At 41.4% G+C, this 16031-nt stretch overlaps 1 protein-coding gene across 3 annotated transcripts in view; it reads right to left on the bottom strand.

Moving 5' to 3' along the window:
- Positions 1 to 419: 419 nt before the first annotated feature.
- Positions 420 to 16031, bottom strand: part of LOC139454486 (E3 ubiquitin-protein ligase Midline-1-like) — a 53051-nt gene continuing 37439 nt past the window's right edge. For all 3 annotated transcript variants that reach the window (XM_071236227.1, XM_071236226.1, XM_071236228.1), the window contains 6 exons: positions 7449 to 7598; positions 6287 to 6825; positions 4817 to 4912; positions 3993 to 4291; positions 3592 to 3713; positions 420 to 2499 (listed from right to left, as the gene is read on the bottom strand). In XM_071236227.1, coding sequence (XP_071092328.1) covers positions 1940 to 2499; positions 3592 to 3713; positions 3993 to 4291; positions 4817 to 4912; positions 6287 to 6825; positions 7449 to 7598 — 1766 coding nt within the window. In that variant the 3' untranslated portion in view covers positions 420 to 1939. The remainder of the gene's footprint in view (positions 2500 to 3591; positions 3714 to 3992; positions 4292 to 4816; positions 4913 to 6286; positions 6826 to 7448; positions 7599 to 16031) is intronic.

Raw genomic sequence — 16031 nt, 5'->3', positions numbered from 1 at the left:
AGTTCGAAAATAAGTACTGTAGTCAAGAGGCCCTTGTTATAACCCTAATGTTAAAAGTTACAGAACTAGGGGGTCCCTGATTCAAATACCGTAGAAGACCTCTAGGACCAGCCTTAATTTCCTACACTGGCTGGTGTCACCATGAAGGCAAAGCATGACATATCAACAATACACAGTACATTTAGCAACTTCCCCACCAGGAAGGTGGATTCCGGGTGTTCTAATGAGTACACATTTTGGCTGAAATGATTTTGTAGAACAGTTTTCCATAGTGAAATACAATTGCTGATACACTGATAACCATCTTTATAGATGGACAAAAGATCTTGGGAATGTGAGATCTGAAGCCACATTCGTCACTGCCTGGCAGGTAAGGGAAGCAACTCTGTGTTACCTACTAAGCTAACACTGGGTTGTGTGTAATCTGATGCAGACTACGTTTTTCATGCACGTGTTTTTATTAAACTGCTTTTAATTTTAATTTCAATCTGTCATCATGGATACAACAACTCAAACAAAGTGAAATAATTGATCGTGAATTTGTGTAATATATTAGTCATGAGTTCTGAAAATAATATCAAAGATCACATCGTCATTGGGGGAGGGGGGGAATTCAGTGTAGTCAAAATGAGATCCATTTCATTTTCTGTAAATAATAGATTGCTGACACACGTGCTAGTCTTAAGAAAATCAATGTTGATAACAGTATTCTATACGTGAGATATCATCCAGTGTGAGTGAGTGAGTAGGATATTACGCTACTTTCAGCAATATTCCAGCAATATCATGGAGGAGGCCACGAGAAATGGGCTTCACACATTGCACCCAGTGTGGAATTGAAGCCATCTGTTAGGATTCTGTACAATAAAAGATTCACCAGTATGACAGTATTGCAATGAATATAACATCTGGAATTCTGACCTATGCTCAGTAACGCTACAGAACACACCTGTAAACCTCAAGTATGGGGGTGCATCTCCGGGAGATGCGTAACTGTCGTGCAGAGGGTTACTGTCATCCAGGATGTCCTTGTCACCTGTTACCATGGTTACGTCATCAACCGGACATCCTTGAAACTTTAACAACATAATGTCCATACCTTTAAAACATCCGTGTGTAATCATCTTCCTGAGGCAAGGGAGTTAAATGACCATAAAAATCCAGTTCCCATGTGTGCCGAACTATGCTGGAATTATGGAGTTACATTTTGGCTGGACAAATGAGTCTATGCATAGTCTAATCAAAATCGTGTAACGAACTAGACATCCGGTTCATAAACAACATGGATTTTAACATGCAGATTTCGGTCGACTGCAAGGTTAAAAACCATGTCTACCGTCAACTTTTAATCAAGGTGCTTAAGTGATTTGGTGCACTTCGCAGGGTAAGACCCGTTTTATGACAATATAGATCTTGATTATCGATCAGATCGTTTTGACTGGCCACCGCCATTGTGTTTAAAGCAAATGCAAGCGAAAAAGAGATGGAATCTTATTGGTCCATAGGAGGGACATAGAAGGGACATAACTCGTAACAGACACTGGTGGCGCTACTATCGAGCCTGGAAATTCAGGCCTAGTTTGGCAAGGGTGGAAACTGGTCTTTCATAGTCGGTTAACGCCAATGACCTGGGAAGATGATATGTAATCTGTAGTGACTATTCCTGTGAATCTGTATGTTGGTACTACCCGATTCCCTCCATCCAAATCAGTCCCTAGAAACATTTCATTCAATGTGGCCCCTTTGGATTTTACACTTGCACAGTAAAACAAATGCAAGTTTTGACATTGGCGGTCTGTTGCAAAAGCACTACTATTCCATTACATGAACTTGTCTTTGATTGTTTGTTAGTTGGATGCTTCAGATCAATCTTCTCTTTCTTCAACCAATCGCCAGTCGTTTAACATCTCCACTCTTGCTACCATCCAATCAGAGATCACTACACATGTGTAGGGAACTGCATCTTCACCCTATGACTCACTGTAAACACAGGATGGTAACAGTCTTTGAAAGCCTCGTCCTCTATTATCCTCTTTCCGACTAGAGTGTCTCCCCACACCGCACTGGTCAGGGTATATGTGAAAATCAAGCGTGCACTTTGATCAGTGATAGCAGAGACCGTAACAGACATGGGGAGAGTGTCCAACGGCATCAACGTTTCCATTTTCCCATTGTGAGAAAAATGTAAATTCCCATTTGAACAAACAACTGCATAAGACCTTTTACTCATGCCTACTTGATCCTTGTAGTTTAGCACTTCTGAAGATATTCCTACTCCGAATAAATAGCCCGTCTTTATATCTCGTATCTGGTTTGTGTTTTTCTCAATTGTAATTGTCCACAGTGAATTTTCTTCCAGTTTTTCGGCTGTGAAGGTGGTGGAGTTGAAGCCCCATGTTATTAGACTTTTGTTTTGTACTCGAGGGGCGTCACTCTTGCCAGGGGAGGCAACTGACCGGATTGTTGGCACAAGGCTCACACACTTCTCGCTGTCGTCACCTGAAATACACAAATGTAATCGCCATGACAACCAGTTCAGAATTGTGTCTTCATCAGGCCGTACTGAAGTTTCTCCTCTGGCCTTTATCATGCAGCAGCAGGAAGATGTTGCTCAGGGTTTCTTCTTCGATATTAAGCTAATTAAGAGCCCATGACATTCAAATTTGGAAGAAAAAAAACACCCTCATGTCCAAATTTGGATTTTTACATTATGTTATCTTCTGAAATTTGGGACCCATGAAGACCCAGGGTAGAAAAGGGTCTTCAGCAACCCATGCTTGCCTTAAAGGCAACTATGCTTGTCATAAGAGGCGACTAACGGGATCGGGTGGTCAGGCTCGCTGACTTGGTTGATGCATGTCATCGATCCCAATTGCATGGATCGATGCTCATGGTGTCAGTCACTGGATTGTCTGGTCCAGACTCGATTATTTACAGACTGCCGCCACATAGCTGGAATATTGCTGTGTGCGGCGTTAAACAACCAACCAACCAACCATCTTCAATTTGGAGGTAATTTTGCATGCAATAATCTGAAACTAAATACTGAAACCTGTTTCTTTTCATTTGTATTTTAATCAGTCACCCTTGAAAAGGGAAATTAAAAAAAGAAGCTTAAGGTACAGTTATAATAACCTGAAAATAGCAAGATCAGACACTTGTTATTTCAAGTTAAACTAACATTTGCTGTAGATACCAGCCTAATACCGGCGTCTCAGAACACCTAGACAAATGTCTACTATATTTCAAGTAAAGATTGTCGAGCCACCTTGCCAAACAGACTCAGGTCAAATACAATGACATGTTACTCCTCTACTGACTGCAGTCCAGTGTATGTTGTTACCCTGAACATTTTGAACAGTACTCCAGTTATATCATGTGTCAGCTTGATGTGGGAGGAAAAGTCACGCAGGTCTCAGACAGTCACCACTATCAAACATACGGGCACACGTTTGGTGCCGTAAACCCTCGAAACATACTATGATAGGCTACTGGTGCGTTTGAGGGAGGAAACTCTGAACAGCGAAATTACCCATCGACCCGCCAACCCCTCCACCGCACAAACCCTAAAGTGCCATAGAATTAGTGTACCTGTAAAACACTTGAGGCTGTCGAAGGCCAGCGATCGGAACCTGAGCACTGAGGTGCGGATGTCCTGCTGGGCAGACTGATGGGTGATCAGACTCTTGAAGGACGCATCACGACTCTGAGTACTGAAACAGGAAAATATAAAGTGCCGACAAACAATGATCATTGCAGCTCTTTCAAAACTGATTGAACCTTTACTTCAGAAGCCACATAATGCTTGGATCCAAAACTAGGTATTGGTCCTGATTGCCTTATGTACATGACATAAGATAAGCATAAACAGAGGGATGGTATATATAAGAGATTAATACATGAGCAAATGTCTTATTGTTTTCACGAAAAAAGTGTCAGAAAAACAATATTTGCTGAGCAAGAATCCCCAATGCCCAAACATAGCAACTCACTCTTTGGACAACTGGTCCACCTTGGTGACGATGGGACTGACATCCTTGGCCTTCTGGAGGAGCTCCTTGGTATGTTCCTCATCAAGGAGTTTCTTGCAAGCTTCTGCCAGGCTCTCCATGGACTTGACTAGCGCCTTGTTGGCGTCGCACTGGGAGTGGTACTGCAGTGAGGCCTGCGACTGCTGCTTCCCGATGCTGGCCAGGACAACCTCCTTCTGGAGGTCCAGGGCCTGCGTGACTTCTAGCAGCAGACGGCGATGCTGCCTCTCGATCTTCTCTCTCGCGAGTTTATGGAGGAGCTATGTTGGGGAGAAAGAGGCAGGAATAATTCGCACATTCTCAGCAATGTTTCATTTCTGAGTGAGTTGGGAAAAAAGTATTTCTGTTTAGTCACAGTGTTTAACCTATTGTGGAAAAGATCAAGTTGGGACCATTCACTACTTTTCCCTCAATCTGAAACTTGTGATTCATCCTGACATCAATTTAGTTAAGAGCATAAATCTCAGTTAAAGATTAGTCCTTAAAAATATATATGGTACTTCTTCAAATTTTAAAATCCTTGAGTGAGTGAGTGAGTGAGTGAGTGAGTGAGTGAGTGAGTGAGTGAGTGAGTGAGTGTTTTTAAGCCGCTTTTAGCAATATTCCAGCAATATCACGGCGAGGAACACTAGAAGTGGGTTTCACACATTGTACCCATGTAAGGGATTAGAACCCGTGTAATCGGCGTGACGAGCGAATGCTTTAACCATTAGGTTACCCGAACACCCCTAAAAATCCTTGAAAATGTCCTGACACTATTGGTCTCGCGCAAGAATTGATCATACCTCTATTTCATCTGTGACTTCGTCCAGTCGAGTATTCTGCTCTGTCAAGTTGGTCATCATGGACTCCAGCCTCTCTTTGGAATGTACAACAGATTCCTGAAAAAAAAAACAATTGGGATGAGCTCCAGAGATGCCTCAAACAAAAGCACCCCTGTGGTGCCATTCTCTGGTGCCGTAGCATAATTCCATGGTCTACATCAATGGGTTGGTTCACTCACTCCTTGTTCAGGAGATGTGTTGCAGTAAGCGGTGGCCTAAGGTACAAACTTTGCAAGTACTGCTAATATTCTAATCACCTGCACAATGTCTTCATTTTCCCAAGTTCAGATACTGATTGGCTGAATGATGTTTTACGTAATGTTCAAGTGTATAAATAAACATAATGTTCATGATTTAGGTTTTAGACCTTCCTGCTTTTGTAAGATGGCATTCCTGCCCATATTTTCACAGGTAATGGTTACTGAACACATGAGTATTTAAATCAATCTGGCACTCACAAAATCAGTTTTGATGCTCAAAAAAACAAACAGTCCTATTCGCTTTCCTTTTCATGGTGACTATTTTCCCTATTGCAAATGTATTGCGATGGTATTAAACCAACTTTAAGGATTGATAATTACATTAATTAATGTAACAGAAATGAATAAAGTATGATGCCAGATTGACTGCTACCTACGATATCATTGATACGAAGGTACATCTGATACTTGATTCGTCAGTTTGTGTGATTGTGATATGCAGATATAGAACAGAAACTAATAGATTCATCTCTCGTAATGGCCGAAGTAATGTAGCACAACATGTAAGCATGTAAGCATGGTGGAGCACGAGGCCGTGGTGCTAGAGGACGTGCCGGCTATGAAACTATAACATTTAATAACCATCCCTGTTTTGTTCTTGTTGTTTTGTTGACAAGTTTTTGTTTTTTGAGATAATAAGTAAACGTTGAATCCAGAGGTTTTAGTGTCATATTTAAGTGATTTCCTATTTTTTTCCTATTTGGTGGTGTATCGTGATATGAGTGGTATGGTCAGTCTGTATCGTGATACATATTGTATCTCAAGGTACAAGGCAATACTCAGCTCTCAAAAGATGTCGAGTATGTTAAAGTCTGCCATTTTTCTCCTTGTCATAATACACTCACTCACTCCCAAGCTCCTTCCCAGCGCGCGACACCTTCGTTACACTCTCGGTAACATCGCTGCCATCAGTGTGGGTGCGGCCATTACAACAATCTTGACATTTGCCCTCTAATCCCAAATGTAGTGATGTGTATATACTTTTGTTTATGTCTTTGGGAATACTTTCATAGTGAATTTTGAAAAGGTTTACGACTAACCAGTTTTCCCAGATGAATCTATCTTCTTGCTGGTGCAATAAGAAACTGAGGCAACTGGTTAACCTTTTGTTAAACACTGTATTGAAGGATTAATGCGTTTTTCTCTATAAAATAGAAAAGTGGCAACTCACCCTGAGATGCTTCCAGGCGGCATCGAGCGCCAGGATCTTGTGACCCGAATGTTTGCCTACTCCCTCACACACACACAGGTGGCACACCAGCACCTTACACGTATCACAGAATATACTGGTCGTCTCCGAGTCATGGTCGCGACAGAACACCGGTTTCTCCTCAACCTCCACCTTGGAAGGTTTCCGCACCCGATGGTGTGTCAAAGGTCCTCTTTTGGGGTGATACGTCTGGAGACACTTTTGACAATACAACACAGAACACTGTTGACAGAACCAGGTGGCTTTGGCTGGGGATTTGGAATCACAAAGTCCGCAATCCTTGCTCATGTACTCTGGGAACACGGGAACATCACAGTCATCAGAGGAGGTGTTGAGTTGAAAGTTTGTTCCTAGGTCGAGGCTCTTGCTCTTCGTGAGGTTCGAGCTCTGTATTTCCTGGAACCGGAACACAATGTTCTCGAGAGCCAGGTTCTTTGGCAGACTCACTAACTTCTCGTTGGCCACAGCCATTGATTTGCGACAAGACGGACACTCCACATCTTCAGCAGGACAAGAAAAATATTCAATTGTGAGCATGAGGACCAAAGTTACAAATTATTTGCGCACAAACATTCCTGAAAAGAAATCTATGTAACCTGTCATTACGAAGCTTTGTCCTTCAGTGTCTGAAATTGTTTGATAGGCATTACTTAGAAGTTCATGGATGACAGAGGTGGACACAATTTTATGGATAACAACTTCTTAACACTGTAAAAAGTGACGTTTCGGTATAGATCCTTATACCGTGACAATGGTGGACACAATTTTATGGATAACAACTTCTTAATACTGTAAAAAGCGATGTTTTGGTATAGATCCTTATACCTTGCTTGACAATAATATAAGGATCTATACCGAAACGTCACTTTTTACAGTATTAAGAAGTTGTTATCCATAAAATTGTGTCCACCTTTGTCTTCAGTCTCTGAGTTAAAAAACCCATTCAGCTTGCATAATCATGCTATTACTTCAATTGGCCACACATGCACCCTAAAGTTGGCCACACATGCCTCTTTCCTTTGGCAAAACATGCACCTTCCTGAAGCATATAGATTTTTATAAAAATAAGTCTGTACATCCTCTATTAACCGATATCCTGAAGCATGTAAGCTGAATGTCTCACCCTCCTTTCCCAGCTTGAGTCTGTTGTCTAGGATGTCCTGGAGACACTTCTTACAGATGCTGTGGGAGCAGGGCAGCATGAGGGGGTCAGCAAACAGCTCCAGACACACCGGGCAGGTCAGCTCATCCTCCATCATGTCATAGGTCAAGTCTGGAAAACAACACCGCCTGGTTAGTACACTGTCTGGACAGAACACCTTGCCTGTCTTGCCTGTACAGACACCTACACACCCTCATGGGGCCTCCTGTATACCTCACCCTGTACACTGTAAATAGAAGGTGAGAATGCTTTCAGCAGGATTCCATTAAGCTCTGGGATAAAAGCAGTTTCAAAGGCTGCCCCCTTCTTGGCACTTAACATCAGATATTCAACACCATTATTACAAATATGATAGTGAGTGAGTGAGTGAAGGTTGCTTATTGCTGCAGTCGGCAATATTCAAGCTACGACATGATGGCCAAAATATAAATCACGTCTGGACCAGAAAATCAAGTGATTAATATAATGAGCAATGACCATAAACTAAGTCAACAAGATAATCAGAATTATCATCGATGGGAAGAAATATTAACGACTATCGATATGAAAATTGTGTTATCGATAATATTTAACATCCTGGTTTCAACTACACCTGTAGCAGACAAAGAACACATTTCATACCTGCTGGCCATACCCCATGCACATGTGACTTCCAGCTCCCAACTCACTCTCACATCATCATCAATCTAACAGCAAAGGCAAGTAGTCCCTGGAGTTGAATGAGTTCAACAAGTCCACAGCTCACACTAATAAGCTTGATGGACCATTACAGACTTTTGAAAGAAAACAAGTCTTCCAGGCCTTCACAAGTCTCGAGACTCTGAGACCAGGGCTGTGTCTAACCCTGTGATCATCAGTAATTCTGTCCAGTCACCCTCTCCCCTCTCATCCAGCAGATACTTGTCACGAGACAAATGCACACATAACACTGTGCATCCTCCTTTTGGCGACAGAGTACAGGCATGTCTCTCACGGAGGAGTCTGGTGATTACACCAGCATCACACCTGACAACTCTGTAGCTCCATGAAATAATGATTTATTAAAAATCTGCTCCAGAGGAGTTAAAGGATGTTTCTGGTGTGTATCAAAGGAGTTCCTTCCTGTCAGATAGACACTATGTCCTACTTCACTTATCTTTACCTAAAAACAGTAAACTGCTGTTTTTTTACAGTGTCAAATTAACTTGTTTGTCTATGTGCTAAACATACATGTAATCCACATCCAGTCATCTCAGAGTTAAATCAGCTTATGTTTGATGGTCTGAACTTATACATGTAAAAAACGTCTCACAATATATTATAATTATGTTTGTTCGTTGCTTAGTCAGCAATTTCATGCCAGCAAGCAAATAATCAAATCTGATTGGTCAGGAACAGGAACGCTGGGGCACGATGGTACATGCTGAGGCATGATGGTACATGTTGGGTCACGATGGTACATGCTGAGGCATGATGGTACATGTTGGGGCGCGATGGTACATTTTGGGGCACGATGGTACATGTTGGGTCACGATGGTACATCTTGGGTCACGATGATACATGCTGGCGCACGATGGTACATGTTAGGACAAGGTGGTACATGTTGGGGTACAATGGTAGTTGCTGGGGCACGATGGTACATGTTGGGTCACAATGGTACATGCTGAGGCATGATGGTACATGTTGGGTCACGATGGTACATGCTGGGGCACGATGGTACATGTTGGGTCACGATGGTACATGCTGGGGCACGATGGTACATGTTGGGTCACGATGGTACATGCTGGGGCACGATGGTACATGTTTGGTCACGATGGTACATGTTGGGTACAATGGTACATGCTGAGGCATGATGGTAAATGTTGGGGCACGATGGTACATGCTGGCGCACGATGGTACATGCTGGGGCACGATGGTACATGTTGGGGCACGATGGTACATGTTGGGGCATGATGGTACATGTTGGGGCATGATGGTACATGCTGGGGCGCGATGGTACATGTTGGGGCGCGATGGTACATGTTGGGGCGCGATGGTACATGCTGGGGCACGATGGTACATGTTGGGGCGCGATGCTACATGTGGGGGCGCGATGGTACATGTTGGGCACGATGGTACATGTTGGGGCACGATGGTACATGCTGGGGCGCGGAGAAATGAAAGATGAAACAAAATACACAAACAGTTTTTGATGTCTGTTCAGCCATATTGTTATGGTTATGAACAGATAATAGTCAATATCACAACAAATGAGTCACTTTTGAAAATGAGACTGTCAAAACACATAAAACTGCAGTTTCCTTTATACCGGTAAAGAACTGCAGTTTCCTCCATGCAGGTAAAGAACTGCAGTTTCCTTTATACAGGTATAGAACTGCAGTTTCCTTTATACAGGTAAAGAACTACAGTTTCCTTCGTACAGGTAAAGAACTGCAGTTTCCTTCGTACAGGTAAAGAACTGCAGTTTCCTTCATACAGGTAAAGAACAGCAGTTTCCTTCATACAGGTAAAGAACTGCAGTTTCCTTCATACAGGTAAAGAACTGCAGTTTCCTCCACACAGGTAAAGAACTGCAGTTCCCTTTATACAGGTAAAGAACTGCAGTTTCCTTCATACAGGTAAAGAACTGCAGTTTCCTTCACAGAGGTAATAAAAAAGAGCAGTTTACACTTGGTAAAAAACAGAGTCCCCTTTTGCTCTTCCTTGTTTGCCATTCAGCTTTAGTGAACATCACTAGTTTTTATAAAACACAGAAATTATAACAGCTTTAGACATGAAAGCATGGCTCCTTATTGGAAAGATGGTCACTAGACCTAGATGATCAGATAAAGAATAACTTTGAAGATTGTTACTGACAAGAGCTGTTGGAACGCCACACTTGATTACCGATTCGCCTGCTTCCAAGGCAGGATATTGGTAGTAGGCTGCCTGCACTCTATGCTTGTTACCAGGTGACAAAGATAAGGACGGGTTTTCACAATGTGTGACCTGGCTGATTGTGTGGCATCATACTCATAAGTTGGAGATAACTGCTCATGCTATCAACCACTGGTTTGCCAGGCCCAGTCTGGATTATTAACCGGCCATGATATACCTTGAACAAGGCTGGCATAAAACAACATGCACTCAGTGATTGATGAAGTGACTGTTAAATATAAAGAATAATCATAATCATTTGTAGAAAATTTGATTGCCCTTGACAAAACTCCACACTGTAACATGTTGTAGCGAGTCTTGACAACTATATATTTTGTGGAAAGTTGTCATAGCGTACAATTTGGGACAGAATTGAATGTAAGAACATTTAATTCCAAAGGCTAATTACCCTGTAGTCATGACATGTATTTGCCTTGAATCACTTAACTGTCGTTATTCATGAGATGCTAATCCCATTTGTTAGTCCCTGTTGTACTGTACATTGACTGCCAGCCATCCTTTGTTGTTTGTTTGTTTGATTGTTTGTTTGTTTGTTTGTTGTTAAACGCCGCACTCAGCAATATTCCAGCTATGTGATGGCGGTCTGTAAATACTCGAGTCTGGACCAGACAATCCAGTGATTGATATGAGCATCGATCCACGCAATTGGGATATCTTGACATGCATCAACCAAGTCAGCGAGCCTGACCACCCGATCCCGTCAGTCGCCTCTTACGACAAGCACAGTCACCTTTTACGGCATTAGCATGTCAGCCACCCTGAACGAGCTGTGCAACGATGTCATTGATTAATTACTGCTGTTTATATTTATGACTTGATCCATGTCAGGTGACCGTGGCTATATAATCAGAGTGAGAAGGTCTTACCCTCAGCCAAGCTAGGGTCAGGCTAGGTGCTCGGGGTCACCAAGACAACCACTACCACTATGTGCTGACCTTGCACATAGTGCTTCTTGTAGGAATCTACCTTTGTATATACTGCAAGCACTCGACTAGATGGTGTCACTTCCTACTGAGAGCCATACGCCGACCCAGTGCATATACGAGTATGTAAATAACATTAATCAACATCACACCAACAATTGTCAATTGTCATAACAACTGTATAGTGTTGTAGGGGTGTCACGATAAATTGAAATATCGATATATTGCTATTGGTAAGCACTTAAAGTAAAAAAAATCGATTGTTAAATTAGTTTCCGATCAATAGTATCGATTTCAGTTAGGAATATTGATAGTTTCGATTGTATTTACCGTAATAATAAAATACATGCAATGCTGTTCAAATTTGTGTTTCTTTTGACCATTCATGAGTGGTAGTAATTTACACATGGTAATTAATGTGGAAGTTTCTTTTTCTTAAATTATCAGGGTAAAGAAAAAACAAATCAGTCATATCTCAAACTTTACTATTTATTTGTTGTTATGGTTATCACATTCAAAGGAAACTTCAGTTGCAAGGCTTAATTCAACTCTAAAATCCATCTAAAATGATACACTGAATACTATCGATATTTATCGCAATAGTTGCACGCAATATCAATAGTTATCGCAATAGTGATTTCCAGACCAATAGTCACCCCTATACTGTCGAGAACCATGTAAACAGTATATTTTGTTGAATCTCATACACATGATAAAAGAGACATCATTTCTACACATACAGTTTACAACAACACATTTCCTGATGAAATATGCCAACAAAACCTAAGTTAAACATGAAAACAGTGTATAACAGGAGCACCTTTCAGAGCCTGGTCACAGAACACACGCTGACAAGTCCAGCTAATCTTGCAGGCCTAATTACAAGAAGGGAAATCTGTCTGGCTTCACAGATTGGGAAACAACCTGTTCCGAGGTATAGCATTATTGGCTGATCAATACATCATGAGCACCTCATCTCTCCTACAGATTGTCTGCAGCACCGGCACGATATAGTCGCCTCGTTCGGTCATCACTCATTTGCCCAGGCTTCGGTTTTGATTGATGCTCCACTGTTTTAAATGGGGACTGGGCTCAAACCAGGAAACAGATTTGATTCAAGTCATTAAAACCCCACGTTGTTTGTCGGCTAATGCAGAACCTATGATGACTATATACCTGGCTGTTGATGGTCACACTGATTTACAGAGACCATGTCTCTGGTGGACTCATCACTACATCAAGACATACACCAATCATGGGCACCTGGTTCGACTTCCACAAAATGATCTACATGATCTAAGCGCTATGATTGTCGTAACTCCCATACATGAACATACAACAATCTTAGCGCTATGATAGTCTTCACTCCCATAAATTAACATGAACATACAACAATCTTAGCGCTATGATAGTCGTAACTCCCATACAGTAACATGAACATACAACAATCTTAGCGCTATGATTGTCGTAACTCCCATACATTAACATGAACATACAACAATCTTAGTGCTATGATTGTCGTAACTCCCATACATTAACATGAACATACAACAATCTTAGTGCTATGATTGTCGTAACTCCCATACATTAACATGAACATACAACAATCTTAGCGCTATGATTGTCGTAACTCCCATACATTAACATGAACATACAACAATCTTAGCGCTATGATAGTCGTAACTCCCATACATTAACATGAACTTACGACAATCTTAGCGCTATCATAGTCGTAACTCCCATACATTAACATGAACATACAACAATCTTAGCGCTATGATAGTCGTAACTCCCATACATTAACATGAACATACAACAATCTTAGTGCTATGATTGTCGTAACTCCCATACATTAACATGAACATACAACAATCTTAGTGCTATGATTGTCGTAACTCCCATACATTAACATGAACATACAACAATCTTAGCGCTATGATAGTCGTAACTCCCATACATTAACATGAACATACAACAATCTTAGTGCTATGATTGTCGTAACTCCCATACATTAACATGAACTTACGACAGTCTTGGCGCAGCATTAATCCCTGGTAAATGCCCAACTAGTGGAATATCTGGTCCTATTATTTACTAGCTGCCATGTTATAGGTGGATTATTGTTGACTTGCAGCATAAAAACATTCCCTCACAAGCCCGAAGTGATGCACTGGGCTCGGAGTTTACCATTTTGGTGAAACCCACAAGAATGGGTATAGTGCTCTTAAACCTAGGATCATAAATCAGGGATTGGAACATGATCCACAGTTTCAGCCGTGCCCAAGGGATGTAACTCTGCACAGTGAATTCTGGTGCCTGAGACCAATGGGCCACCCACGACCCCTCTCTCACTTGAACTATCAGGAGCATGTTATAGTCGAGTTTTACCACAGAATGCTTACAAACACACATAGCTGTGTTTAATGTTATGCTTGCTTGTTGTTGAACGCCACTGTGAGTATTCAAGCTATCAATGACAGCAGCCTGTAAATAATCGAGTTACAGGCCAATCGAGTGACTGACATCATGAGCATTGATCTACACATCCGGGATACTATGACATGCATCAACCAAGTCAACGATTCTGACCACCCAATCCCGTTTGACGCCTCTTACGACAGGCATGGGTTGATGAAGACCTATTCTGACCCCAATCTTCACAGGACTGTCATTTAAAGAGGCATCCCGAAACAACACATTTGTTCCACTGCATCAACAGTGATCAAGGTACACTGTGAGTCACTTCCCACACAAGATAAACAAGAAAGGGATAAATGTCACAAGTTAGCATCACTAGCAAGTCAGTTATAAGAAATCCTACCAATTAACCAAGAATGTGGAAAATACTGATTGGTCACTCAGAGGTTTCAAACCATAATAACAACCTCTGATTGAAACAACTGATTCGATGGTAAAATCTACAGGAAACCTAGCTCTACACTGAAAACATGAATCTCATTACACATTCCCTTTTCCCTGTCAAATGATAAGGTCCTGTTTTGCATATTGTTTATATAACAAATCTGAGAGAAAAGACAAATATAACATCATGTGCACAGCGGTGCACAGCCCAGCTCATGGCATAACTTCTCTCCCACGTTCAGCAAGAATGCAGATCATATAATCATTGTGTATATTGACACGCCCCCATCTGAAGCATATCTACATCCACCACATCAACTACCAGCCATCGACAGAATAACAAGTGAATTTCCTAACAAAACATTCAAGGCTAAAAATAGTTCCATTGATGAGGAAAATATTTTCTCATCATCAGATGTCAACATGGTTGAAATGTCAGTTTGACCTAGTTTGAATTGTGGAAACAAGGCAAAAGAACATCCTTGTTTGTGTTTTTCCACAGTGGAAATCTAGTTGCAATGGTAAATCAAATAATTAAATAGCTTGCGTGATGGATTAATGCGCATTGATAATGTGTGTGATACACGATACGGTTGACATGAGACTGACGCCAACGGAGTGGATCTATACAAGCTGTCCCTTACATACACAAGCTAAAACCATCATCCTGAATAATTCATGACAAACACATGTGACGTTTTCTGACGCTGAATGAAAAAGAAATACGAAATTGTTGACAGATAAAAAGACATTCTCATCCATTTTCAAAGAGGATTGCATATTCTCTAGAAAATCTCTGTTCTGTAAACATTGTAAACTAAAACACTAGGTTGTATCTCCTGACAGGGACCTAAACTGTGGACTGCTTCTCGTGATTTGTGTGAAAACATCCCAACCCCAATCTGTACTATCTGGCCACTTTCAGCTGGGCCTTGACCCACACCACTCTATATCACATACAGATTTCTACTGTCAACTAAACATCGGACCTAAACACATCCCCAACTTCAAACACTACAATCAATGTTTGAGTGAGTGAGTGAGTGAGTGAGTGAGTGAGTGAGTGAGTGAGTGTGTGAGTGAGTGAGTGAGTGAGTGTGTGAGTGAGTGAGTGAGTGAGTGAGTGAGTGAGTGAGTGAGTGAGTGAGTGAGAGAGTCTGGGGCTAGCAGACATAAACAAGAACAAGGAAGGCTGGGCCTACCATCAAGTGGCAACTCAAGTATTACCTGACTAGCATACTGAAGGTCGACATGAAAATGTTCAGTGACAGCATGACAGTGGGTCTGCCAAGCCTAAGCCGTAAACAGACCTGCTAAGATTAGCTCAGCCATGTGCAAACATCCAAAACAAACACAAACAAACTTAAAAAGGTCAAACAATAAATTTACACCACGACAGGAAGTGCATGCTTCATAATTGTGAGAACAAAATATGCTTTAGTAAATTCCAACATGGATATAGAAAAAACACAATCACTGAAACTATTCAAAGGAGGATGTGAAAAGCCTGTCATCTGACTACCCAAGTCTTTCTTTCACTAGACTCCCCAACTGGATGAGTGAATCAGTGTCACAGAATAACAGTTAATCACAGACTGTAGTCAAGTTTGCTTCAAAGAAAATGTAACTTTCGTTGCAGGGTATCAACATTAGGGTCTGTTATTTTTAGAAAGGTCAAGGTCGTGTTACTTTTTTATAATTTTCTTTGACAGTTGACGATACCCAAAGAGGAAGGGGCACAAAAGAAAACAAAAAAAACAAAAACAAGTAACGTTGGTAATTCTGGGTTGTTTAAAAAAAGCTACAGGTTAAAACATGTTGAATAACAGTTTTTACAAAAGGA

The sequence above is a fragment of the Haliotis cracherodii genome, unplaced genomic scaffold (assembly GCF_022045235.1).
Source record: "Haliotis cracherodii isolate W230 unplaced genomic scaffold, xgHalCrac1.p SCAF_10, whole genome shotgun sequence".
Lineage (NCBI taxonomy): Eukaryota > Metazoa > Mollusca > Gastropoda > Lepetellida > Haliotidae > Haliotis > Haliotis cracherodii.
Note: the sequence above shows the minus strand (reverse complement) of the source record. Positions and strands in the feature narration are given on the sequence as shown.